General features: G+C 28.0%; 4 protein-coding genes and 1 long non-coding RNA gene across 7 annotated transcripts in view; 4 read left to right on the top strand and 1 right to left on the bottom strand.

Moving 5' to 3' along the window:
- Positions 1 to 1,854: 1,854 nt before the first annotated feature.
- The window catches only part of LOC123273579, a 42,043-nt gene continuing 18,427 nt past the window's right edge, over positions 1,855 to 25,470 (bottom strand). For both annotated transcript variants that reach the window (XR_006511329.1, XR_006511328.1), the window contains exons 2-5: positions 19,674 to 19,838; positions 4,373 to 4,525; positions 2,434 to 2,552; positions 1,855 to 2,347 (exon numbers count right to left, since the gene is read on the bottom strand). This is a non-coding gene — a long non-coding RNA (uncharacterized LOC123273579). The remainder of the gene's footprint in view (positions 2,348 to 2,433; positions 2,553 to 4,372; positions 4,526 to 19,673; positions 19,839 to 25,470) is intronic.
- On the top strand, positions 11,882 to 14,459 carry LOC123273382 (odorant receptor 13a-like). Of its 2 annotated transcripts, none has more exons than XM_044740785.1 (5): positions 11,882 to 12,180; positions 12,748 to 13,356; positions 13,433 to 13,540; positions 14,175 to 14,321; positions 14,380 to 14,459. In XM_044740785.1, the coding sequence occupies exons 1-5, from the start codon at positions 11,926 to 11,928 to the stop codon at positions 14,437 to 14,439; spliced, it is 1,179 nt and encodes a 392-aa protein (XP_044596720.1). In that variant the 5' UTR covers positions 11,882 to 11,925; the 3' UTR covers positions 14,440 to 14,459. The 2 variants fall into 2 exon arrangements, with proteins under 2 accessions (XP_044596720.1, XP_044596725.1); XM_044740790.1 differs by having other exon boundaries at positions 14,175 to 14,317.
- On the top strand, positions 14,997 to 16,561 carry LOC123273418 (odorant receptor 4-like). Its single transcript, XM_044740821.1, has 5 exons — positions 14,997 to 15,305; positions 15,362 to 15,976; positions 16,050 to 16,157; positions 16,223 to 16,369; positions 16,437 to 16,561. The coding sequence occupies exons 1-5, from the start codon at positions 15,057 to 15,059 to the stop codon at positions 16,491 to 16,493; spliced, it is 1,176 nt and encodes a 391-aa protein (XP_044596756.1). The 5' UTR covers positions 14,997 to 15,056; the 3' UTR covers positions 16,494 to 16,561.
- On the top strand, positions 17,457 to 19,599 carry LOC123273396 (putative odorant receptor 92a). Its single transcript, XM_044740798.1, has 5 exons — positions 17,457 to 17,747; positions 17,823 to 18,425; positions 19,047 to 19,154; positions 19,258 to 19,404; positions 19,468 to 19,599. Exons 1-5 carry the CDS (start codon positions 17,487 to 17,489, stop codon positions 19,525 to 19,527), a joined length of 1,179 nt encoding a protein of 392 aa, XP_044596733.1. The 5' UTR covers positions 17,457 to 17,486; the 3' UTR covers positions 19,528 to 19,599.
- LOC123273484 (odorant receptor 4-like) lies at positions 19,861 to 23,002 on the top strand. Its single transcript, XM_044740905.1, has 5 exons — positions 19,861 to 20,340; positions 21,130 to 21,729; positions 22,105 to 22,212; positions 22,275 to 22,421; positions 22,882 to 23,002. The coding sequence occupies exons 1-5, from the start codon at positions 20,092 to 20,094 to the stop codon at positions 22,939 to 22,941; spliced, it is 1,164 nt and encodes a 387-aa protein (XP_044596840.1). The 5' UTR covers positions 19,861 to 20,091; the 3' UTR covers positions 22,942 to 23,002.

Raw genomic sequence — 25,470 nt, forward strand, 5'->3', positions numbered from 1 at the left:
GTTTGAAATAAATAAAAAATGAAATTATCCAAAATAAAAGTAAAAAATATCCCGGAAGGTTATTGTCCATGAAATTTAGCGGTAAGCTCTAGGAAAAGCCTGTGTCACATTATCATTTGACGGCGATCATCGGGTAAAAATAAAAAAAATAAGGGTTCTTGCCTCGTTTCGATCCTTGAATAGCTTGAGCTGAAGATGCGAATTTTGTTATTTTATTTAGTCTTTTTTTCGGTCCTTTTTGTCTTTTGCTGGCATTATCTTGGCTCCATTGACCGATATCGCAATGACTATTATTGCCCATAAAGTTCTATTGTCTCAAAACGTCCACTGAGCGACATTGTCTCTATTGTGGTTCTAAGAGCATTTTCTTATAGTTCACCCTCTTTTACTTATTCGCTTCATTTTTTTACTTTTTTCACGCTCTGAAATATAATACACAAGTATCTACATTTATATATAACATACATACATGTACATGTTCATAAAAATTTGTATGTACACTTTTATACTTTTATTTATTATTTCTCGATACAAAACAGTATTTGATACATTTATTCAAAAATTAAACATACACACTAATAGCAAAACATTTTATTGCATTTTATTTACAAATATATTAATGCTAAAGGTATGAGGTATGGTAGCAATCAAATCAATGCAATTGCGATATTATTAGATCCACTTTGATATAATCGTACGAAAAGATCAATCAGAAACATCAAAGATCAAACTTTAATTTGAATTTTTATATGAATAAATATCAAAGTGAATCGATCTCTTCAACAGTACGATTTTTATGTAATAAACCTTTTTTTTTACTTTACTTCAAGAGTTAAAGGTACGATTTCAATCATAATGATAATCATAAGGCATTTTTTTTCAAATAATAAAAAAAAAATAAGTCAAATCTAACAAACTTTGTGACAATATTACAGAAGTGATAAAAGAACACTTTACTATGTCTATTTTTTAATAATAACTAGCGTAAAAATAGACCAATTCAGATTTACATAGAAGTAGAAAAAGTTTTTCGATATTACTTCGAGAGAAAGTAACTTTAGTGAATACATCAAATATTATTCGATTCAAAATTTTTACATTGTTTTATTTGACCATTTTTCGATTTCTATATAAGTTATTTATTCATAGAAAAAAATAAATTAATAAAATTAAGGACGTTAGAGCGAATCTAATGTAAAAAATAATTTCCAACTTTGAGCTTTGAAATTAAGTATACGTATAAATAAATACGTCATTTATTTAATCCCAAAGTTTTAAAAAGATTCACCGTTTAGTTACTTAGATATTAAATTTTAAAAATCACATATTTTATCTCCTTATACACGGGCTCTTTCAACGGACAAACGTTTTGTCGAGACTTTAATTATTTTTTTCAATATTAACCTCCCATCTTTAACGGATAAAAAACTACACAAGAAACTTGAATTATTACAAAATATAAAAACAATTTAAGAATAATACATTACCGATAAAATTTTTGAAATATTTAAAGTCAAATTTTATGTTTGTAACTCGTTTACCGTCAGCTATTTATTCGAATAAAGATTTGACAACATCGCGTCAACAGCTGAGAAAATAGAAAAGGATAGAAATATAGTTACAGAGAGAGAAATGTTTTACTCACACACTCATCCACATCTCTGTTATGGGTATAATTAAGCGCGCTATTGCCAAATCTGTTTATTTATTCCGGCAAGTAATAAATACTAAAGTCATTTTATTACTTTACTTTATTAAATAAGTAAAAATCATCAATTATTAAATTGTTTAAATTATTTTAAATTAAAATAAAGAATTTTGACGAATATTGGGAGGACTAAAATTAAAAAAAAATTTTAACATTATTTTGACTCATTAGTTACGCTCGAACTTCCTTAAAGAAAAATTTCGAAGAAGAAAAATTTATTTCGTGCATATGCGACCCCGGCAAGTTTTGCAGGGATAATCATCGTCTGTCTGCATCCTCTCGACTCTGTCTCGAGCACGCGCAACACCTTTGGGCTCCCTACTCTTTACTTTATTTTTTATTTCATTTCTGGCTTTTCACGCCTTTTCCTTCTCCACGTTCTTGAGCTTTAAACATTTTCAAATAAATTTTCTTGGTAGGTAAATTAGCAGACAGCCAATAATTTGATAGAGACACTAGTCTGGTCGGCCGAGACCGCAGAACCATTGATTGCAATTGCTGCGAGCCGATAAGCTATTTTACTCCATAAATTGAAGATTAATGGAAAGTTAACGAGCTTTCAGAGGACGGGCACTAACGAGCTGACAACGATCAGACCAATTCATTGAAACGTCGTTAACTTTGTTTTACGTTGTTGTTCTGCAATAAAGCGGATCAATTTTTAATGATGCTTTTCAATTTATATAATAGGCTGAGCAGATATACAAATTATAATATTGATGTACTTTTTATTGACTTATATTTGTTTAGTTAAATCAGCAGATTGTTTTATTAACAAGATAAATTTATCAAATCATGCCCACGAAGTTGTTTTCCGGTGATGACTTCGACTTCAGGGAATTCACTGTAATCAACAATGGTATTATATGTTTTCGTTGTTGTGAAATGTTCAAATAGTAAATATCTACAATACAGACTTTACAATGTTCAAACAGGAAGTTAGTAACTTTGGTTTTGCTGTTTAGTTTGTTTTGGAGCAATTAGTTACAATACATTCAATATAGTTTTGAATTTTTGTTGTGAAATAAAGTGTTAAATTTTTTATTTAAAGATTTATTTTGTTAAAATATTTTTCAAGTCATTTTTTCACACTTATTTACTTTAAATCGTTAAAAATTCATGCATTAAAAAAAAATTAACTGAATTTAAGTAAAAAAATGTTGAATTAACTCAAATTTACATAAATTACAATCAAAGTTTTGTTTAAAAATTTTTTTTCCTTAATTTAATTTTTAAAAATGTTTTTTTTTTAGTCAAGAGTTTTTTGTCTTGTATCAATTTTATTTTTTTTAATGCGCTAAATTTTATAAAATGACATTCTTAAAACTATTTTGAGATCTTGCGTAAAAAAACAAAAATTCAGTTGAAAAATTAATTTAAAAACAATAAAATCAGCTAATTGAATGTTATAACACTGAAAATTTCTCTCTACATAAAAAAAAAATATCTTTTATTTTTATTTAACATGATATACATTTGGTTTACTACAGTATCTCGGTTTCAAGCGTGAACATGGAAACTAGAAGAATACAAACAAAATTTTAGCGTAACCTGATTGATAGTCTCAGTAGCCAGCAGTTTATGAAAGTCGCCTGGAAAAAAGAGCGTGTCTATAGAACAACTCACCTATGATCTATCTACCATTCGCTCAGTTTAGTAAGCTGTGGTTTTACTCGAGAAATGAAATTGAACAAAATAATAAAGTTTTCAGTAATAAAATTATTCGTTTTTGAGTAAAATGCCAGAGAGTAATAAATTCAATTAAATTTTTTCTTCATATTGAGGTTAAAAGGTTGTGAAATTTTGTTATGACTGCAAAGCAATTAAATTTTGATGTACGCAATATTCGCAGTATATCATAGCGAACCTTTGTACACAAGATCTAATTTGAGAGTCACTCATAGCAAAGTGCCTTAAGCACACTCGTGACAATAACAGACTGCGAATGTTATTTACAATCAGCATTTCATTTGTGTTTCGATACACTCGCAACAGTCACAATTAAAATAAACTACGATATGTTATTTATGTTTTATACTCTCATTCAATTAAACTTTTTCTGCTGAAAGAAATTTAATTAAACATATTTTATTTTTAAAACATTATTAATGTACTATTAGTTTTTATATTTTATTTAATACAAACTATTAAATAATAAACACTTTTATTGTGAACTGTATGTAATCTAAAATCTTCTAATAACAATCTAATACTTCTTCAGATAATTAACATGTATGAAAAATGTAATAATCAGAAAGAGAATATAATGTGAGCTATTAGCTCTCTGAAAACAGAACAAAAAGTGATGTTAATAATTATAATAATAATTAATAATATAGAGGTAACTAAGCGACGCCTATCAACTATTTAGAAACGATCAGATCGTCTCTCAGCTCCTCAACTCAATATAGATGGCGTAGATGAATATAAATATGATTTGATGAAGTATTTCTAACAATTATTCTCCTACTATTTTTTTTTTATTAATTAGTGCATAGTAGTTGCTCATTTATCATAATTAAGTTTTGTTTGTAATGATATTTACAAACCAAGCTGTCCTAATTAAACAAGTATTCAAAGGATAGAGGAAATAGAAGGATGAAGGTATGACCCCGGATCGTATAAATGTTGTAAATATACTTACACATTTACAAATATACTTACAAGGTATAATACTCATGAGTTATGAAGAGTAATAACAATAATTAATAGACATTAATCTGGTTTGTTAGCCAATAATTTTGATCCTTGAATTGAAAAATTAGTTTCACACAAAATTGGGTTCTCCGTTATTTTTTATCCAGTTCAAAAGCGGTTCTGTAACAAGAAAAATGATAATAATGATTAAAAAATGATAATAATGATTAAGTGTTGTGATAAAAATACATAAAAAGAGAAATACACTGAGAAAAAAGTATTTTGCTACTAAGGATATTTCTTTTGATAATCTGAATACTTGGTATTGTGCTACTAAGAATACGTGGTATTTTGATTATCACAATAAGTATACTGATTATCACAATACCTACACTGAGAAAAAAGTATTTTGATTATCAGAATATAAGTCAGTTCAAGACCTATACTCTGCACAGTAAACTATAATATATGCGCTGTCACTGCCATCGACGTTTTAACACTAACAGTTAGTTTATTTGATTTATGCACTGGTAAAAATAGAATTCAACTAATATTTATTATATTAGCTTGAAAAAAATTTATTATTACACTTTTAATTTGTTTTGTTAGCTTTATAAGTCAATTGATTTGTGCCGATAAAGTGAGGTTATATAAACATCTAATAGTCTGTTACATTGGTATACTGATAATCAGTATACCTAGGTATTGTGAAAATCAGTATACTAATTGTGATAATCAAAATACCACGTATTCTTAGTAGCACAATACCAAGTATTCTGATTATCAAAAAAAATATCCTTAGTAGCAAAATACTTTTTTCTCAGTGTAGGTATACTGATTATCAGTATACCAATATAACAGACTATTAGATGTTTATAACCTCACTTTACTGAGACAAATCAATTGACTTATAAAGCTAACAAAACAAATTAAAATTAAAATTAAAAGTGTAATAATAAATTTTTTTCAAGCTAATATAATAAATGTTAGTTGAATTCTATTTTTACTAGTGCATAAATCAAATAAACTGACTGTTAGTGTTAAAACGTCGATGTCGGTGACAGCGTATATATTATAGTTCACTGCGCAGAGTATAGGTCTTGAACTGACTTATATTCTGATAATCACAATACTTGGTATTTTGATTATCAAAATACCAAGTATTGTGATTATCAAAATACTTTTTTTTCAGTGTATAATGAAAGCTTTCATTAAACAAAATGACAGTGATAAAAATGTGAATAGTCAGCTTGAATGAGCAGAAAAGTTCATTCTGGCGATTTAAAATTTACGATTTAAAATGTCGATTTGAAATAGTCTGAGGCATTGTTCAGTATGATCCCACTTTGAAAGCAGAGATTACACTCCAGGATGTCACTTGACTTTTCATTGTATTCGACACTAAATTGGGATACGAATAATGTATATATACCTGCAAGCGCGTCATGCACTTTTCGACCGTTCTCACTCATTATATTTTATGAACATTTCAATTCATAGTAAGGTATTAACAAATGAACGATTCAGCGGTATTAAAATTGAAATTTGTAATAAAACAATGTCAAGCGTTACTTTTAAAAATAGTAATAATAATAATGATTGTTATTTTGGGTGAAAAGGTTTTGAATAAAAATTAAAAAATTACAAGCGTGAGATAAAAGCTTGATAATTTTGAATTTTTTATTCAAAATAAATTAAATTAACTATTAATTTATTTTTAATTAAATTAAGGCACTGGTATTTATACACAAGTATCGAAAAATTAAATTATATTCATTATTGATTCACAAAAATAAAAAAATTTTATTAAATACTTGGATTGATAAAAAAAATAATTAAAAGATTGAAAAAAAAAAATAAAATAAAACTATTTTATAAAAAAAATGTTGATTGATATAAAAAATTAGAATTCAAAACTGAATTGTTATTTACAAACTAAATCAGTAACACAGACGCGAAGCTTTCTTTCACAATGTTAAAAAAGAAGCAATAGCTTTGTCACTTTACAGCTGCTCATGTAGTCTCAAAGTAAATGAAGTGAAGTCGATGAAAGCCAAGATAGAACTGAGCTCCTGGGTGTATATAAGATATTGATTTTTTGAGAAAATTGCTCAGAGCTATAGCTTGATCGACCCCGCGCAATTTTCGTAATTCCCTCAATTTATATAATACCATAATGACGGAAAATGATTTTTATATGCGCCTGCATGTCATCTAAACGGTTAAAAGAAACTTTGTAGCATTATAAAAATTGCCCCTGCAAGTTATTGCCCATTATCCACTTATAAATTTTACTGAAAGAAGAAACTTATTTTTTATATTCGATGTTCTGAGTCACGAACTTGGAGTGGGGGAAGAACAAAGCTCAGTTGTTCTTCAGGCATGGCTTCTTAAAGAATGATATGACCAATGATTTTCCTATATAACATTTAATACTTGTATAAAATTTCATTTTTTTTCTTAAGATAAAAAAATGACTTATTAGTAATTTTTTCATAACAAATTTTTCTAAAAATATTTTCTAACATGGTCAATTTTCATATCAGACCATAACAACTCAAACCACACCAGAGATAGATTAATCTAGTCGTAAATGGCCATGTCAGGTTACGCATAAGAATAAAAAATAAATTTTTATGATAATTTTTCTTTCTTTTAAAAAATGTATACATCAATAACATGTCATAGAACAAAAATTAGCTTACACTGATAGAAGGATTTGTTTATAGTTAAAAAGATTTGTTAATATTTAACAAATCATTTATTTGAAGCCATTTGTTAGTCCTTAACAAATATTTCTTAGTATTTAAAAAGATTTATTAATATTTAATAAATGAATATCAGATTTATTAAATACAAACAAATCATTTTAAATACTAAGAAATATTTATTTAATATTAAAAATGGTCTCTAATAAATGATTTGTTAGCTATTAACAAATATTATTTAATACAAATAAATCCTTCTATCAGTGTAGTATTTTATTTTTCTAAAAACTAACTGCAGATAAACTCTATGGAAAGGTGAAAGAAATAATTTTTATTTTGTATATTAATATCTCAAACTTAACACTCTTTTAGGGAGACGATTTAGCGACCGTACGCCATCTATCGGTTACTTTTAACACTATCTTGGATCAAAAAGTGATGTAGGGACATATTAGACCATATTCAATTTGAAATGGATATATTAAGCCAGCTATAGCTAATTTTCATTTAAAACATATCAAAATTAATATTTAGATATATCAGAAAAATTTTTTACATAAGTACGTCATTTTTTATGAACATGTTGGATAGTTAAAATTTTATAATTCCCTATAAATAAATTTTTTTCATTATAAAAAACATGATTTAAGGATTTATAATAAAAATGAACCCATCAAAATTTGTTCAATGGAACTTAAACCTGAAAAATTTAACTTAAATAAACAATATTGTAATTTAAAAAAATGTTTGAGATTATGAAGATGCTGTTTTACTCTATTACATCTATTGACTTTGTAAAAACTAGACGAGGATGTTAACCATAAGAGTAACTATTATCATTTTTATTTATTTTTGTTTTATATGTCAAATATTTCGACATTCTAATTAGCTAATTGTCTAACTCCATTTTAGAAAATCTTCTATTTGTACGAAAAAAAAACAATTAGTTCAAAATTTATTATCACTTTAAAAAACCATTTAATATCATTAACATCTAATAGAGATATAATATTCAGGTTTGAATCATTCAAATAATTTATAATTGGATTATTACTACATTAAAATGTTAAAAAATCATCCTCTAAAGAATAACACGGAAAAAAAGGTGATGTAAAATTTGTATCACTGTAGACGCTGATTTTGTATCTAATGTATTAAATCCTATACTTTACTATACTATGATACAACATTTTCTATAGTAGTGAACCGAATATGGCATCACCTGACGTAAAATTTGTATCACTTTTTTTCCGTGAAGGAGTTAGACAAATTGCTAATTAGACCGTCGATTTATATTAACTAAAAATTGTTTTTTGATTTTTAATTTGCCTGATGAAGCTAAAATAAATCAGCGAAATGTTGCAATTCTTATAATTCAATAACTTCATTTCTTGTCCAAATTCCCAAGATTAAGTTATTTAAATATTAAACAATAATTTTGATTTTGGATTTAACGCTCGAGTTAAAGGATAACACTTGACTCTGAGCGCAACAATATAGTGTCCCTGAAATTAATTGAGGCATCCTATTCTCGAACTTATTGCGTCTCCTCGACATGCAATATCTAAACAGATTGTAGAACAACGAAACTCTCGAGAAGCTCATCAAGGGATCCCATTTAAACCTCATTCATTTGTAGAAAGCGTAAATCGCTCTGCACGTAGTATAGTATAGTCGTGTGTCACAAACATACAACTTGACATTCCTACTACAAACAAATAGTTTGCGCCTTTAAATATACAGAACTCACAGACAGACTGCTATCCTGTCTTCTGGTATTCGGTTACGTAGAGAAGGGAGCTAGAAAGTGCAAAGCTCTAAGTAAAAGCCATCACACTGATGGGCTTTCCTGGCTCTCTACAGAGAAACTGAACTTGTCATTCGTTCGCCACGCGCCTTCGTCTATTATTTTACATTCTATATAATAGTCTTGCACAACTCTCATTCTCTCATTTCCTCTCTAATTTTGTCTTCCCTCCTACATTATCACTCTCATTCATTCTCATTTGTTCTCTTCCTTCACCAACTTATTGTTGCCCGAATTCACGCATTCCACGTCACACACCCACACTCCCATACACATTCAGACCCCAAGCCCGGGAAAATACTAGAAACTTGATACATAACAGTAACTTTGCTGTCGACCTTTTTTCCCGGTTGTAACCGTGACTTAACTTTAGAAGCAAAGTGTGCGAAAAATGCTTGAATGATCAACTCTGCTCCTGATGAAAAACTCCAGGGATACTTTGTATTCGATGCACATCTCAACGTGTAGATGCTCCGATGCTTTTGCATGCTTCCCAGATAAATTTAAATGTCAAAAATTCTTTGTTGGGTTCTTACACAATAGTTTCGATACATTCCTATAGATAACATTTTTTGTGATTGTTGATAAGAGTTCAAAAGTATTCAAAAGAATTTTTTTGCATTCATTTTTTTATGCCATTATTTATTTTAGTAACGAGCTAGTGAAATTTAAAAAGTAAATATTTTTATGAATTATAAATTATAACTTATAACATTTTTTTTATTCTTTCCCAAGAGAATATTCAATTAAATTTTTATATTGAGGTGTTAATAGTGTCAGCGGCTTTGGAAAAGATCGTGAATTTTTTATTAACCATTAAAGCCTTAAAAACCTTTTTAATAACATAAGTCTCTTGAAATTTTTACTTACACAGAAAAAAAGGTTCACTTGAGCCAAGAAAATATTTTTCTTCTTAATTATTTTCTTGAGCGAAAAAAAAATTTTTTTGACACAAGAAATTTCACTTATTCCAACAAAATTAATTCTCTTACTTTAAGAAATACGTAGCTTGATCCGTGAAAATTTATTTAAGTCAAGAAAATCTTGTTGTTTTGATAAAATTCAGCCTCTTGCTCCAAAGAATTTAGTTCTTGATAGAAGAAAATTTTCTTGAGAAAATTTCTCGTTTGCTCCAAAAAATTAAATATAAAGATAAAAGTGAATTTTCATTAATTTTTTTATTGATTAACATGTCAAATGGGAAGATCAAACAATATTTCATCATTTTTTTTCATTCAATATGTATAATTGCACGCCAAAATAATATAAAATGGGTATCAAATATTCAAAAGAAAAATATTTCTCAAGGTGAGAAAATTTTTTTCTCAACTAAAGTAGGTGGCGCTGCTTCCCTAAAGTATCTAAAATCTTGATCAAGTATAAAAATTTATTGTATCAAGTATTTATGATAATTTGAATAAAGAAAAAATTACTTCCACCAAGAATAAAATTTCTCGAAAAATTTTTACTTCGGCCAACACAACTTCGGTCTTCCTTCAGGCACCCGACAAATTTTCTTGAGCCAAGAATTTTGTTCTCTAATCAAGAAATTTTTTTTTCTGTGTACAGTTTAGAAAAAAAAAATGTGGTTATAAAAATTGTTGTTTTTAAAATTTATCGAAGTAATTTTGGCTTGAGATGGTTTGTTAAGGTGATAATACTCGGTAATAGAGATATGTTTATTTTGAGAAAAGGATAGCTTTGTATTCAAAGAGGAATAATAAATTATAAAAGAATATTGTTACGGTAAAGATGGTAGTGTAAAAAAAAAATTGAACGACTCAGATTTCAAGAGGTTAGAAGCCAGAAGAGTATTGCAACATTAGACCGAAACGAGAGTTTCATTTTTCACCGCAAAAACCGAGACGAGCATGGAAGGAAGTATAAAACATGGCATTTAAAGTCAGCATAATTTCATCTCTGTAACCACACTAAACTTATCATTTTAAAATTGTTTTTTTTTTTTTTTTTCATATAAAATTTATAAGTTTGTAAAACTTAAATTGTTTATTTTATTTTATTTTTTTTTAATTTGTTTAAAGTCGCATAAACTACTGAGGTCATGAGCGACTACGGTAGGGGGTAAACTTTTGAGATTGAAACTCGTTTTATTTTTTGGGCTGAGCAGAATAATACACTTAAATATTGAAAATATTCATTGGTTTACGCCGGACTCGAACCCGGTCCAATGCTCTGGTAAGCAAGGGCCGGATCCGATAGGGCTACTGCGCGCCTTATTTTATTTTATTTCAAGCTTCCTCATCAACTATTACAATTTTTTAATAAAAAATTAATTATTTTACACTGAGAAAAAAAAGTATTACTCTTGAGAAAATTTTCTTTTCACAAGAATATATATTCTTGATAATTTTCAAGAATACATTTTCTTGTCTCAAAAATTGATCGAATTATTTTTTATTTAATTCGTGAAGCTATTCGTTTGTTAATCTATCAAAATTAATGCCAATATTTTATTATCATGATAGATATTGATATTCTTTTGTCAAAAAACCAAAATTTATTTTAAACGATTCTTGAGCCAAGAAATTTGTTTCTGGACAAAAAAATTTTTTTTCCTCAGTGTACAAAAGAAATATTTTTTTTACCTTCATGCTACAATTTTGAATTTTATTTTGATGTCTTGAATGGAGTTTTACGATTTGAATTTAACAACAAACTGCGCTATTTTAAAAATAAATTTTTATTCTGATCGTAATAGTTCAGCCGCACAAATTTACTCACAAAAAAGACAACTATTTCCACCGAATTCAGTAAGCAAAGTTTATACCAGTCTGATCTGTTCATGTCGACGGTTGGATTAAAACTGATACTATAGCGCACTCTACTAAATTTTGGATCAATATTTGAAACATTAAAACAAACGAGTATTATTATGTCTCAAAACTTTATTAAATTGTAAAAAGTACAAAATTGCCCAATTAAATGTTGTTTTTATGAATTTTTTATGCAATAAGTACTAACAAACTTAAGAATAATTTTTTTGCCAGAAACGATTTGTAATCGGCTTATTTTGTTATTTATCGCCGTTTAACTTATATTCGACAATGACTCAAGACAGTATATCTAGTTACATAGAATACGAAAATTTTATAAAACTTATACTGACAATGCTCGGGTTAAAAACTTCGCCTAACGACCCCAATACTTTGTTACAACGTTCAATTCTTTACTTTCAAATGTCCACGTCTGTGCTACCAATGATTGGTATTTTTAATTTTTTGAAAAAATACATTACTAACGTTTTTTATCTAACAAGAGGCTTAAGTATACTCGTAAGTTTTTTAACAATTATTTTGAAAGTAAGTAAAACATTTTACGAAAGCATTTTTTTACAAAAATAATATTCAGTAAAAAATTTTGCGTCATTGCGTCAAAAAACTTAGTGTCTCCCATGGAAAAAAAATATATGTCAAAATATATTAAAAATATATAAAAAATATGTATAGTAAATATATTTTTAAAAACTAATTTTTGGCCGATTTTCATATATATTTTAAATATATTCAAAATATATCTTAAAAAACATAAAAAAAGATAGCTAAAAATATAAAAGAAATATATCTTGAATGTATCTAAAATATATATGAAAATCGGCCAAAAGTTAGTTATTAATAATATATTTACGATACATAATTTATATATATTTATATATTTTTTATGTATTTCGAAATATATGTTTTTTTATGGGGGGTTAAAAATTTTTATGTTAAATATTTAACACTTTTATGTGTAAATTTAACATTTATTCTATTAAATTAACACAAAAAAGTGTTGAATATTTAACACAAAAATTTTTGACGCAAAATTTTTTACTGTGTAATATTTAGTTCTCTAAAATTTTACATTTTTGGAACTATTTTTTAAAGGGAGTTTGCATAATAATGTACCGCGAAGATGTGAATGAGCTTAACGAAATTTTGGGCTCAAGTTACCAAAAATTTCTGTCTAATAAAAAACTGAAGAAACCAGTTTTGAAGCAAGTAACAACTTTTCGACGGCTGTCTTACACAATGTCGATATTCGTCGCCATTTCTTGCCTGTCTTACATAATTATTCCCGCTGTTGGGATGATAAGCCAAGCAATTAAAGGAGTGAAGCCCATAAAATATATGTTGCCATTTCCGGCAGTTTACGGGTGGAGCATTCCGCCAAATAGCTTTCGCTTTAAGCTCCATTTTCTCAACGAGTCGTTGACTGTTTTGAGTGTAATCTGCATAACAGTCGGCGTGGACAACCTCTACACACACTACATTTTCCAAATGATCGGTCTTCTTCGTGCAATTTCCCAACGAATGATTGGTTTTGATGAGCAGAGCAAAGAGCCGAGTGCCGTTGTGGTACGGGAGTGTATGAACTACTACGAAACGTTGATATATTGCAAAAATAAGCTACAACGAATTTACAGTCCCGTGATACTTTGGACGATGAGCACAAATGCTATTATTCTCTGTGCCGTTATTTTTCAGCTCAGCCAAGTAAAAATATTGTTATTAGTATTACGTGTTTGAACGTATTAATAAATATCATTTTCAAAGGGTTTATTTTTGTCAGATGACTTCTATATCTGTTAGCCGAATTATTTTATTTTCGACATACGCTGGGGCTAAATTTTCTCAAGTGTTTATTTACGCATGGGTGAGCACACTTTTAACTGCTGAGGTACCAAAACTTTTAATTTATAAATGCTTTTATTTCTCGTTTAATAAAATTAAATATTATCTGTATAAAAATTAATTTTAGCACTTATTAAAAAAAAAAATTGAAACTAAACTTTAAAGTTCAATTTTTTAGAATCAAAAGCTTTTTTGTTTTAATAATTTTTTATTACTAAACCAAAAAATCATTTTTCAGGCATTTTAATTCTTTTGAATCATACAAAAAAAATTTTTTTTGTTTTAATAAATTTAATTTGATTTAAGAAAAAGAAATTTTTTTTTTATCAAGATCTCTTCTTTGAATTAAATTAATTTTTACTCTACACAGAAAAAAAATAACTTGAATCAAATAAATATTTCTGAAGAATTTCATCTTTTTGTTTTGAGTTGAAAAATTCTTAAACTAAGAAATATTTCTTGGTTTAAGTAAATTTTACTTGATTTAAGAATTTTTCGTCTCGATTCAAGACAAGGAATTTCTTTAAAATTATTTTCTTGGTTCAATAATGTTTCTCTTGATTCAAGTTAATTTTTTTTTCAGTGTATAGATTATATTTTTTAGTACTTGAGAAATAAAAACCAAATTTAACAAAACTAAATTTTTTTAATAACTAAAAATTAACTTTTCATATTATCAGAGTGATAAATGCAGAGACGCCATGTATGCGGCTAATTGGGTCGGTGACAAGCCTTTTATGCACTCGGTTATTATTATGCTATCACAACAGCCGCTTATACTGCAGGCTTGTAGCTTCACAGCCGTTTCAATGGACGTATTTATGTCCGTAAGTTGATTTTTTATCACGATTCATTTTACATCACTAAACGTTTACCTTATTTTAGGTTCTGAACACCACAATATCCTACTTTTTATTACTCAACACATTTGCTGAGCAGTCTTAATTGTTATAATACAATTTGTATAAATCAAAAATATGTGTACTTGGAAAATAATTTAAATATGGAAAATAATTTTAAAGTTATTTTGAAAATCATTCGTCTCAACTTGTTATAAAAGTTGACATTAACATAAATGTCAACGCTCACTTTTCATTAGTTTCGTAGTATTAATTAGTGAATAGTAAATCATTTTCATTTTTGTCAATGTATCTTTAATAAATTTTTTCACAATATCCAAATTTTTTCAAAATCTTACCTCTAATTTTACCAATCGAAAAAATTGTATAGTAAATTTTTGAAAAAAGAAAAATCAATAAAACTAGTCACAAAAAAAATTACACCTCCCGATCTGTTAAAGAAGATGGTTGAATTTCGACTGGTACTCTAGCGCTCTCTATACTACATTTCAATCAATATTTAACCCATTAAAACAAAATATTACGTTTCCTCAAAACTTATTTTATTAAATTGCCCAACAATATAAAAAAATAATATAATTGCCCACTTAAAAATATATTCCCAGAACATGTTCTTCAAAGACTCATACAATATTCAGAGTAATTTTTGTCAAAAACTTTAAGAAATTATCTTATTTACCGTCACTTAATTGATACTCAGAAATGAGTAAAACCAAATTAGCGGAGTACATAGCTTACGAGAACCTCATCAGAATATTACTGTCAACAATAGGACTATGGTCGCCAGAAGAGTCATCTCTATTTTCTCGTTCAATAATTTACTTGCAGATGTCAACATGTATTCTGCCTTTTATTGGAGTGTTCAATTTCTTCAGGACAAATTTTACAAATGTTTCTCTTGCGACCAAGAGTTTTAGTCTTCTTGCAAGTTACCTGACAGTTATCGTAAAAGTAAGTCCTGTTATTTTTTAATCTTAAATTATTTTAAGCAAATATATTTTTTCAAGGGATTTGCAATAGTCCTAAATCGAAAAGACGTAAAAGACTTGCGTAAAATGCTTGTCTGGCATTACAACAACCTGATCCGTGATCCAAAAATGAGCAACATAATATTGGACCAAATAACTACCTTCCGACGGTTATCTTACGTCGCGATATTTTTCGTAGTTGTTGCTTGCATGTCTTACATAATAATTCCAATTATTTTTATAATTTCCCAATTAATTCGTGGAGCTGACCAGATAAAATACATCCTCCCATTTCCGACAATTTATAATTGGGAAATACCTCCGAATGGATTTCGCTACCGAGTGCACTTTTTGACCGAATCATTCGCCATTTTTAGTATAATTTTAATAACAATTGCTGTGGATAATTTGTACTCACTGCATGTTTTCCAAATGATTGGATTTTTGCGGGAAATATCTTACCGCATGAAGCACTTCCACGAAGACAATGACGACAAAGGATCTAGTGACCTAGTTGTTCGAAGGTGTGTTTTTCAGTACGGAATTTTAATAGCGTCATGTCGAAAGCTCCAGCGTATTTACGGACCCATCATCCTCTGGACAATGGGAACTAATGCAGTGATATTATGCGCTGTTACCTTTCAGCTCAGTCAAGTAAAATATTTTTTATAATCATGGAGACTTAGATGCAATTCTATATAAATATGAGACATGTATTGTTTGTCAGATGAGTTCCATATCTATAGGAAGGATAATTCTATTTACAGCGTACGCAGGCGTTAAGTTGATTCAAGTATTTATTTACGCGTGGGCTGGTTCAAGACTTACTGCAGAAGTAAGTCCAAAAATTTAATCATTCAATGCCATTTTATTCAAAAATGTTCTATTTACCGTGAATAGAGTGAAGATTGCAGAGCGGCAATTTACGCTGCTAACTGGGTTGGAAACAAGAGCTTCATGCGGAACATTATCATCATGTTGGCCCAAAAACCCCTCATTTTGACGGCTTGCAATTATTCAATTGTTTCTGTTGAAATGTTTGGATCGGTAAGCACGCTAGATCCTTCATCTTACACTTTTAGATGTTTTTGTGATTAATTTTTTTTGTTGAAAGGTTTTAAATACTACGGCTTCGTACTTTTTGCTTCTTAACACTTTTGATGAAGCATAAGTTATATATGTATCAAATTTATTCGAAATGGACAGATGTTATATATTTTAATAAAGTCTTATTTTCAATTTAATTTTTCTTTAGTCAATTATCAGGTCTTGTAAATAATTAATTTGATTTTGAAAATTAGTGATTGGAACTTTTGAAATAGAAGGTTGAAAATTTGAATTTTTAATGAAATTAAGGTTAAAAATTTGACGATCTGTACGTACCTGTATAATTAATACTTTGGTGAAATCAAAAATATTTTTTTAAAAGTTCAAATTTTTTATTTAACTGTCAAAAGTTCCAATGGAGTACTAATTTTTAAATATATTTTTATATTTAAATAAAATTAAATTTATTTTCATTCTCAAAATCTTTAATTTTAATAAAATTGATTTTTAAACAAACTTTCAAAAGCACTACACTGAAAAAAAAAAACTTTTTTTTCCACCTAAAATACTAAATTTTTTACTCGAATTTTCTTGATTTAAAAAATTGGTTTTTTTAATCTTAAAATACTACGTTTTATTATAATCATAAGAATAATAATTTTTTATCCATAAGGAAAAATTTCCTAGGTAGAAAATAATTTTTTTTTGAGTGTATAATACAATAATTTATCCAAAAAAAAATTTCAAATGAACTTTTTAATTACAATAAAAATAAATTAGAATTTATCGTATAAATTAACTCACTCATCCACAAATTTTTTTAACTAAAAAAAACTTTTGAATAAAAGCAGCAAAAAACTAAGAAATTTTAGGTCTTTACAATACGAGAGTTAAACTAAGACTGAATTTAACCCCATCTGTGTTCTGAGAATTTTCTAATCGATAAAAAAAGCATTACATCAATTACAAACAATCATCTGAATCGTTTTATAAAAAACGATGGTACACTTAATATAAATTTGTTAAAACAATTTATAATTGTATCTACCTCCGATTTTTATACCAATTCCACTTAATATCAGCTCAACTATTAAACTACAGGCATTAATTGAGAAACATGGACTCAGACACAACGACAGTAGCACAGTTGGAGTATAAAAAGTTTAAAAGAGTTATGAAAAGTTTGCTCGCAACTGTCGGTCTCTGGTCATCCGAAAACTCAAACTTTTTATTTCGGTCGTTACTATGTTTGCACATATCCTTTTTCGTCATCCCAACAATTGGCGTCTTCAATTTTTTCATGACACACATCGGAAACGTCAAACTAGTGACTAAAAGTATGAGCACACTGTTTGGATTTTCGACAGTGCTGATGAAAGTGCGTCCAATAAATTCAAACTAACATAAATAAATTGTAGTTAAATATAATGAAAAAATTGTTTTTTGTTGCAAGGCAGTTTGCATCCAAGTCTACCGCAAGGACGTAAATGATTTGCACGAATCACTCGATTCGTACTACGACGAGCTGATAAAAAAGCCTAAATTATCGAACATAGTTTCCAACGGAATTACAACCTTCCGCCGTTTGCCGATATTGATAACTACGTTCGTAACATTGACGTGCATTTCTTACGCAATCGCTCCAATTTCATCGATAATCAGTCAATGGAGACACGGGACTCATCCAATAAAATACAATCTCATCTATCCCACCGTTTATCCTTGGCATCCAATTCCTAACACGTTTTTCTACCACCTTCATTTTGTCAACGAATTATTGATAACTTGCAGTATTGTTTTCGTTACTGGAAGCTTTGATTCCCTTTTTATTTATCACACTTTTCAAATGATAGGAATTTTAAGAGAAATTTCCCATAAAATTTCGTTTTTTGAAGAAGATACCGATCCTCAAGAAACTGTACAGGAGTGTGTTAAAAAGTACGAGTTGTTATTAGAGTGTTGCAGCAAATTACAAAGAGTATATCAAGCCATTATTTTGTGGTCATTGAAGACAAACGCGGTCATACTTTGCGCAGTTATTTTTCAGCTTTCGCATGTGAGTTTAAATTTATTTAATAAAAAATTTTTAAACTAAGTCAAAATTTGATATTATTCATAACAGTAACTATAATTGGTTATTATTTACAAGTTGGTTTATCATTTTAATTCTCATTTTTTTTTTAATTGTATTGAAAAATGCATAAAAAAAAAATTATCACAATTTTAACAAATTTTCAAAAAAATGTATAAATTTTTTAGAAAATTGTGGTATTTAATTTTTTTTTTAAATTGTTCGTTTTTTTATGTACTTTTCAAAAAAAAATATATCAAAAAAAAGATAAAATAGAAATTTTATCCAAAAACATGAGCCAAATTTTTTTCCAATTTTTGAAGGCAAAAAAGCTATCAAAATCTTTATTTTTTTCTTTCACATTATTTTTTATCATAAATGCGCCGTAAAAACAAGCAGAATAAAAAAAATGTTAATTTTTCATCTAGATATGTCCAAAAATAGGGTAAACCCTACTTGTAAATAATTACCCTATTTTTATCAAATTATTTTGAGACATAATTTTTATAGTTTTTGAGCAAAATGAAAATTTTGCATTGCTTCAAAAAATTTGTATTTTTTTTATTTTTTATTTGTATATGATAGATATGTTTTTCCTGAAACTAGGCAACCACAATACCTATTACGGTAGCAATACTATCTGCAGGACACGCTGGGTTGAAATTAATCCAAGTTTTCCTCTACTCGTGGTCAGGAACACGAATAACCAGTGAGGTAACTAGCCGGTCTAATTATCATGTCATATACTCATTGATATAACATGAATTATGTGCGTCAATAAAAATGTAATTAAACTCGGGAATTTTCACTTCACTAGAGTGAAAAATTGCGGGTAGCAATTTACGACGGAAATTGGATTGGAAACAACCGATTAATAAAGTCGTTAACTGTGATGCTCACGCAAAAACCACTGACGATAAGAGTATACAACTTTGCAGTTGTGTCTATTGATATGTTTCAAGCGGTAACTATAAATTTCATTTTTATATTTTTATTAACAACCTAAAACTCTAACACACTGTTTTAGGTGATCAACACCACTATTTCGTACTACTTGTTACTAAAAACTTTTGAGCCGGAAGTTTAATCAAATTATCACACGGAAAATAACTAATAAAAAATCTCTAAAATAATTTACGTTTGTTCAAATAAATATAAATACTTCAATAGTTTCAAAAAAATTGACTTCAATTTTTTGAATTCATGTTTTGATAATAAAAATTGAAAACTTACTTTAACATTGCTTCAGCTGATTATTAAAAATGTGTAATGTTAAAAATATTGTATTTTGCTTCAAAATAATTTTTTTGATCCAAAAAACACTTGTCAACGCCCACATCAACGTTATTTCTATACGATCTGGTCAAGTCGAAAGCCGAAAGAAGACTGGCGACCCCACTGCAACAAAAGAAATAAAAAATCGATATAAAAACTATTACTGCAGTGATTGTTGCAATCAACAGTCATAGCCTACGAGTTTTTAATATTAAATGGACAATTAAGTTTGCGAGTACCCTTCTACCCGTTCATCCACATTAGTTAGGTGCCCATATGCTCTTAAACGGTTCTCAGCAAATTGTATTTTTAAAATTGCACTCTAAATTGGCTTTTTGAACTACACATTTATCAATTTCTGTCCATAACTCGAATCATGGTTCAAGACAAGCAGTTAGAGTTTGTTAAATTCAAAAACATTATGAGAAAACTTGTATTCACTGTCGGCTTATGGACAAAAGAAGACTCCAGTTTTTTACACCGTTCATTACTTATCATTTATCTTTTGTTTTACATAATTCCTGTTATCGGCGCATGTAACTTTCTTATCACTAACATTTCTAATATAAGTCTCGCAACAAGAGCTGTGACCCAGCTGCTGGGATTTTTGACTGTTACTTTAAAAGTGTGTTACTTTCTCAAATGCTTTTTTGAACTTTTGAAATTTTTTTACGAACCCTTTGTGGTTGTAATTTCTTTTGAGAAGCTTTGAATGATTAGTGGTCCAAAAATTGCTGCTCAAAAAATGTTAAATGATTAATAATCCCAAAATTTGGCCTATTAAAGTCTTCAAAATATTTTTAATAAAAAGTTATTATTTTTTGTCGATCTAAAAATGTTTTTTAAAGAAGTTATAATTTTTTTTGAGAAGCTTTGAATGATCAGTGGTTCAAAAATTGCTGCTCAAAAAATGTTAAATGATTAATAATCCGAAAATTTGGTTTATTAATACCTTCAAAATATTTTTAATAAGAAGTTATTATTTTTTGTCGATCTAAAAATGTTTTTTAAAGAAGTTATAATTTTCTTTGAGAAGCTTTGAATGATCAGTGGTTCAAAAATTGCTGCTAAAAAAATTTTAAATGATTAATAATCCGAAAATTTGGTTTATTAATACCTTCAAAATATTTTTAATAAGAAGTTATTATTTTTTGTCGATCTAAAAATGTTTTTTAAAGAAGTTATAATTTTCTTTGAGAAGCTTTGAATAATCAGTGGTTCAAAAATTGCTGCTCAAAAAATTTTAAATGATTAATAATCCGAAAATTTGGTTTATTAATACCTTCAAAATATTTTTAATAAAGAGTTATTATTTTTTTTTTTTTATTTAAAAATATTTTTTCAAAGAATTACAATCACAAAAGGATTAAATTTTTAATGAAAAATATTTTTAAAAAATAAATTATGTTAAAAGGCAGCGTGTTTCATAATCAACCGCAAAGATGCGAACGATCTACACTCGGTGCTAGATCTGTACTTTGAAAAACTACTGCATTCGCCAAAAATGTCTAATATGGTGCTGGGTAAAGTCAGGACTTTTCGACGCTGGCCAACATTTATCACAACATTTGTCACAATTGTATGCATGTCTTATGCGATCATTCCGATCATTTCAATCGTAAAACAATTGCGACATCGAGTATGGCCGATTCAGTACAATCTTCTTTATCTGACGATATATCCTATGAAAGCTCGCCGCAGCAGTTTGCTCTACAATTTTTATTTTTTTGACGAGTACGTAATGACTATAAGCATGATTTTTATTACCTCGAGTTTAGATTCGCTTTTTACGTACTACATTTTTCAATTAATTGGAATGTTACGGGAAATTTCGTATCATATTTCAATAATCGATGATAAAAATGGTGAAATAATCGTACGTCAGTGTGTTGACAAGTATCAAGTATTGCTAAAAGCTTGTAATCAATTGAGAAAAATTTATGGACCAATTATTTTGTGGACCATGAATGTCAACGCGCTTATTCTTTGTGCTGCAATTTTTCAACTATCTATTGTAAGTTATTTATCAATTCTTTTAGAATAATAATCATTTTTTCATAAAAAATTATTATATAATACTGTTTTATGTTTAGAACTACTTAACTCGTCTAGTGGATTTAAATTCAAATTTATTTATTATGAACTTAGATGCCAAAAGTAATTTAATAGCTTTTATTATTAATTTTAACAACTCAATTTAAAATCATATGTTTTGTAAGGTATAAACTCTCAAAAAAGCTAGAATGATTAGAAGGAATTTTTTTACAACTATATTTTATTATAAAAATGTCAATGAAAGTTTAATTAATAGGTGCTTTGCAATTCATTTATTACACTCTTTGAAAGCTCAAATTTTACAAATTTGAACTGACCAAAATTGTTTAAATAGGCAAAAACGATACCAGTCATCTCGATGATTATATTCGCAGCGCACGCAAGTCTAAAATTGGTTCAAGTGTACGTTTATGCTTGGTCTGGTACTCAGCTTACTATTGAGGTAATCAATCGTAGTTATAATCTCAAAAAAATCTTCAAAATTTCACTTGGTTCTTTAATTAGAGCGAAAAATTCAGAGAGAGTATCTACGCCGCTAATTGGGCTGGCAACGCTCGGCTTAAGTCTTCAATAATTATAATGTTAGCCCAAAAACCACTTATATTAACTGCCTGCGGCTTATTGAATGTGACTATTGAGATGTTCGTAAAAGTAAGTAGCAAAAAAATTTTTGAAAGTTTTGCAAATATACACTGAGAAAAAAAAATACTTTTACTCAATTAACAATTTCTTGGTTCAAAAAACTCGCTGACGATCAAATATTCTATTAATATTAATTATTAATTTCTGAAGAGAAGAACATCAATATTTATCTTTGGATAATAGATAAACAAAAGAATAGCTTTAATTAAATTAATTAAAAATTATTTCAATCAATTTAATAATTTCTTGAGCTAAGAATATAAATTCTTAAAAATTTTCAAGAACATAAATTCTTGTATCAAAAAAATTTTCTTAATAAAAGTATTTTTTTTCTCAGTGTATAGAAAAAATTTTTCAATCTATTTTAGACTTAAAAATTACTTAATAATTTGGCGCTTATACTTTACTTGAGTTTAAGGCTCGGTACTTCAATTATTTTTGTCCGAGTAATTTTTTTCTTTCTTTACAGGTCATAAATACTTCGGTGTCTTACTTTTTGTTGTTGAAAACTTTTGACCAAAAAGTTTGACAGACTTTAACAAGCTATTATTTTTCACTTACAATAATTTTATTTATAATATCGAATAATTTTTCTGTGTAAAATAAAACTTTATTATTATTGTTGAAATTTTTATTTTTTTTAATCATTTTTATAAATCATCTAAATTTTTTGAACCGCACAATTAAAGCTTACAAAAAAAAATTCAAGATTTAAAACAGCAACTTTGTATTAAAACGATCCGCTCGATCAAGTCGAAAGTTGCGTCAAGACAAACGTCCCTCTACAATGTATAAAATGAAAAATCGATATAAAAACTATTATTGCAACTATGTTGCAATCAGCGGTCATATCTCAGAGAGTTTTTAATATTAAATGGACAATTAAATTTGCAAGTGACCTTTTACTCGTTAACCTGGCAATAATTTGAAGTTGACAAGTTTCAACGACTCTTATTAAACTGTGCTTGTACTTTCTTGTACTTCCAATACAATGGCTTTAGACAGACAATTGGAGTTTGTAAAATTTAGGAGCATTATGAAAAAATTAGTGTTCATTGTCGGCTATGGACTAACGAAGATTCGAGTTTGTTCCACCGATCGTTACTGCTATCTACTTGTCGTTTTTTTTTAATTCCGATTGTTGGTGTAGGCAACTTTTTTATTACCAATATTTCCAACATAAGTCTTGCAACTAGAAGTTTGAGCACACTGCTGGGCTTTTCTACAGTTATGATGAAAGTGTGTTGTTAGCAATGTTATATAACTTTAAACAAAAATAAACTGTTAACCCTTTGTGGTCGTCGCGGCTTTATTTATTCTCTTTTGCAACAGTTGTAAATAAAAGTTTAATATATATAATAATAATAATAATAATAATAATAGTAATGACTAGCAACCTTGCAGTCACTATGTGACTGCCGTGACTTGTGAACTATAAATAAAATTTTGCTTTATTAAATAATGAATTTTGTTAAATTGCACTGTACTTTCTGAACTATTGTCGTTTTTAAAGATATAAGCTCATCCCGATGTTACACTCATCAAGAGTGTTCATTTGAGTACCCACATGCATTTTGATATATTTTTCATGTATACATATATGTAATATATATAAATATATGAAAAATTGATGTGGGTACTCAAATGAAAGGTATTGATGAGTAGAACATCGGGATGAGCTTATATTTTGAAAATGTCATTAATTGACAAAATAACAACGTTAGTTCTTAATTGTTGACATTTTTTAAAATATAAGCTCATCCCAATGTTACACTCATCAAGACCTTTCATTTGAGTACCTACATCAATTTTTCATATATTTTATATATATTATATATATATATATATATATATATATATATATATATATATATGTATATGTATATGTATATATGAAAAATATATGAAAATGCATGTGGGTACTCAAATGAAAGCTCTTAATAAGTGTGACATCGGGATGAGCTTATATCTTTAAAAACGTCAATAATTAAGAAAGTACAGTGCAATTTAACAGATATCTTGTGAATTATTGACGTATCCACATACATTTTGATATATTTTTCATATATACATATATATTAGGGTGCGTCAAAATTTAATCTCTAAAAGCAATTCTTTAAAATTGGAATTTTGAGTTCCGCTTTTAGCAGGAGTTAGGTTTGGGCATTTCCTGAGATATTTTGATGTGTCAGGATTTATTTGATGCTCACATAATTGTTTAACAGGAGTTTTGTTGAAGCAATTTTTCTGGAATTTAAAAATTTAAAAATTTGGCCAAACGAAACTCCTGTTAAAAAATTCTATGAATATCAAATAAATTGTAACACACTAAAATATATCAGTAAATGCCCAAATACAGCTCCTGTTGAAAGCGAACCTCAAAATTTCAATTTTAAAAGGTTGCTTTTTAAGATTAAATTTTGACGCACCCTAATATATATAATATATATAAATATATGAAAAAATGATGTGGGTACTTAAATGAAAGGTCTTGATGAGTGTAACATCGGAATGAGCTTATATCTTTAAAAATGTCAATAGTTCACGAGATACAGGGTCATTTCTTAGTTATGTATCTAGAGATAAAGCATTTTCGAATGCAGCCTAAATACTGATCCAAATTTAACCTTAAAAACTCACTTTATCATACAAATACACTGACCACAAAATTTTGCGCGAAATTTATTGTTTATAAAATTTTGTGATCAAAAAATGAATTCCCAATTTTTTTTTTTCATGTATTTAAACAAAAATATATCTCGACTGTAGCAAAAAAAAATTAATAGCTCAATTTAGACACTTGCAATAAACGATAAACTTCTGGGTAATGATTACAAAAGGTTATCAATTTATTAATCTGCGTAAAAAAGTATTAAAAATAAATATTGTATTAAAAGGCAACGTATTTCATAATCAACTGAAAAGAAGTCGACGACGCACACAGTACTCGACCCGTACTTTGACAAACTGGTCCAATCTCCAAAAATGTCAAATTTGGTCCTGAGTAACGTCAATACCTTCCGACGCTGGCCAACATTCATCACCGTCTTTGTCACAA

Source organism: Cotesia glomerata, linkage group LG1, assembly GCF_020080835.1.
Source record: "Cotesia glomerata isolate CgM1 linkage group LG1, MPM_Cglom_v2.3, whole genome shotgun sequence".
Lineage (NCBI taxonomy): Eukaryota > Metazoa > Arthropoda > Insecta > Hymenoptera > Braconidae > Cotesia > Cotesia glomerata.

What these genes read in the sequence shown, in the direction of transcription:
- LOC123273484 (XM_044740905.1), top strand. Translation starts at nt 20,092, where the DNA reads ATGGTTCAAGACAAGCAGTTAGAGTTTGTTAAATTCAAAAACATTATG. An exon ending in CAATTTTTCAACTATCTATT is followed by an intron (nt 21,730 to 22,104) that starts GTAAGTTATTTA and finishes TTGTTTAAATAG; the next exon opens with GCAAAAACGATACCAGTCAT. An exon ending in GTACTCAGCTTACTATTGAG is followed by an intron (nt 22,213 to 22,274) that starts GTAATCAATCGT and finishes TTCTTTAATTAG; the next exon opens with AGCGAAAAATTCAGAGAGAG.
- LOC123273396 (XM_044740798.1), top strand. Translation starts at nt 17,487, where the DNA reads ATGGACTCAGACACAACGACAGTAGCACAGTTGGAGTATAAAAAGTTT. An exon ending in GAACACGAATAACCAGTGAG is followed by an intron (nt 19,155 to 19,257) that starts GTAACTAGCCGG and finishes TCACTTCACTAG; the next exon opens with AGTGAAAAATTGCGGGTAGC. An exon ending in CTATTGATATGTTTCAAGCG is followed by an intron (nt 19,405 to 19,467) that starts GTAACTATAAAT and finishes ACACTGTTTTAG; the next exon opens with GTGATCAACACCACTATTTC.
- LOC123273382 (XM_044740785.1), top strand. Translation starts at nt 11,926, where the DNA reads ATGACTCAAGACAGTATATCTAGTTACATAGAATACGAAAATTTTATA. An exon ending in GCACACTTTTAACTGCTGAG is followed by an intron (nt 13,541 to 14,174) that starts GTACCAAAACTT and finishes TCATATTATCAG; the next exon opens with AGTGATAAATGCAGAGACGC. An exon ending in CAATGGACGTATTTATGTCC is followed by an intron (nt 14,322 to 14,379) that starts GTAAGTTGATTT and finishes ACCTTATTTTAG; the next exon opens with GTTCTGAACACCACAATATC.
- LOC123273418 (XM_044740821.1), top strand. Translation starts at nt 15,057, where the DNA reads ATGAGTAAAACCAAATTAGCGGAGTACATAGCTTACGAGAACCTCATC. An exon ending in TTACCTTTCAGCTCAGTCAA is followed by an intron (nt 15,977 to 16,049) that starts GTAAAATATTTT and finishes ATTGTTTGTCAG; the next exon opens with ATGAGTTCCATATCTATAGG. An exon ending in GTTCAAGACTTACTGCAGAA is followed by an intron (nt 16,158 to 16,222) that starts GTAAGTCCAAAA and finishes TACCGTGAATAG; the next exon opens with AGTGAAGATTGCAGAGCGGC.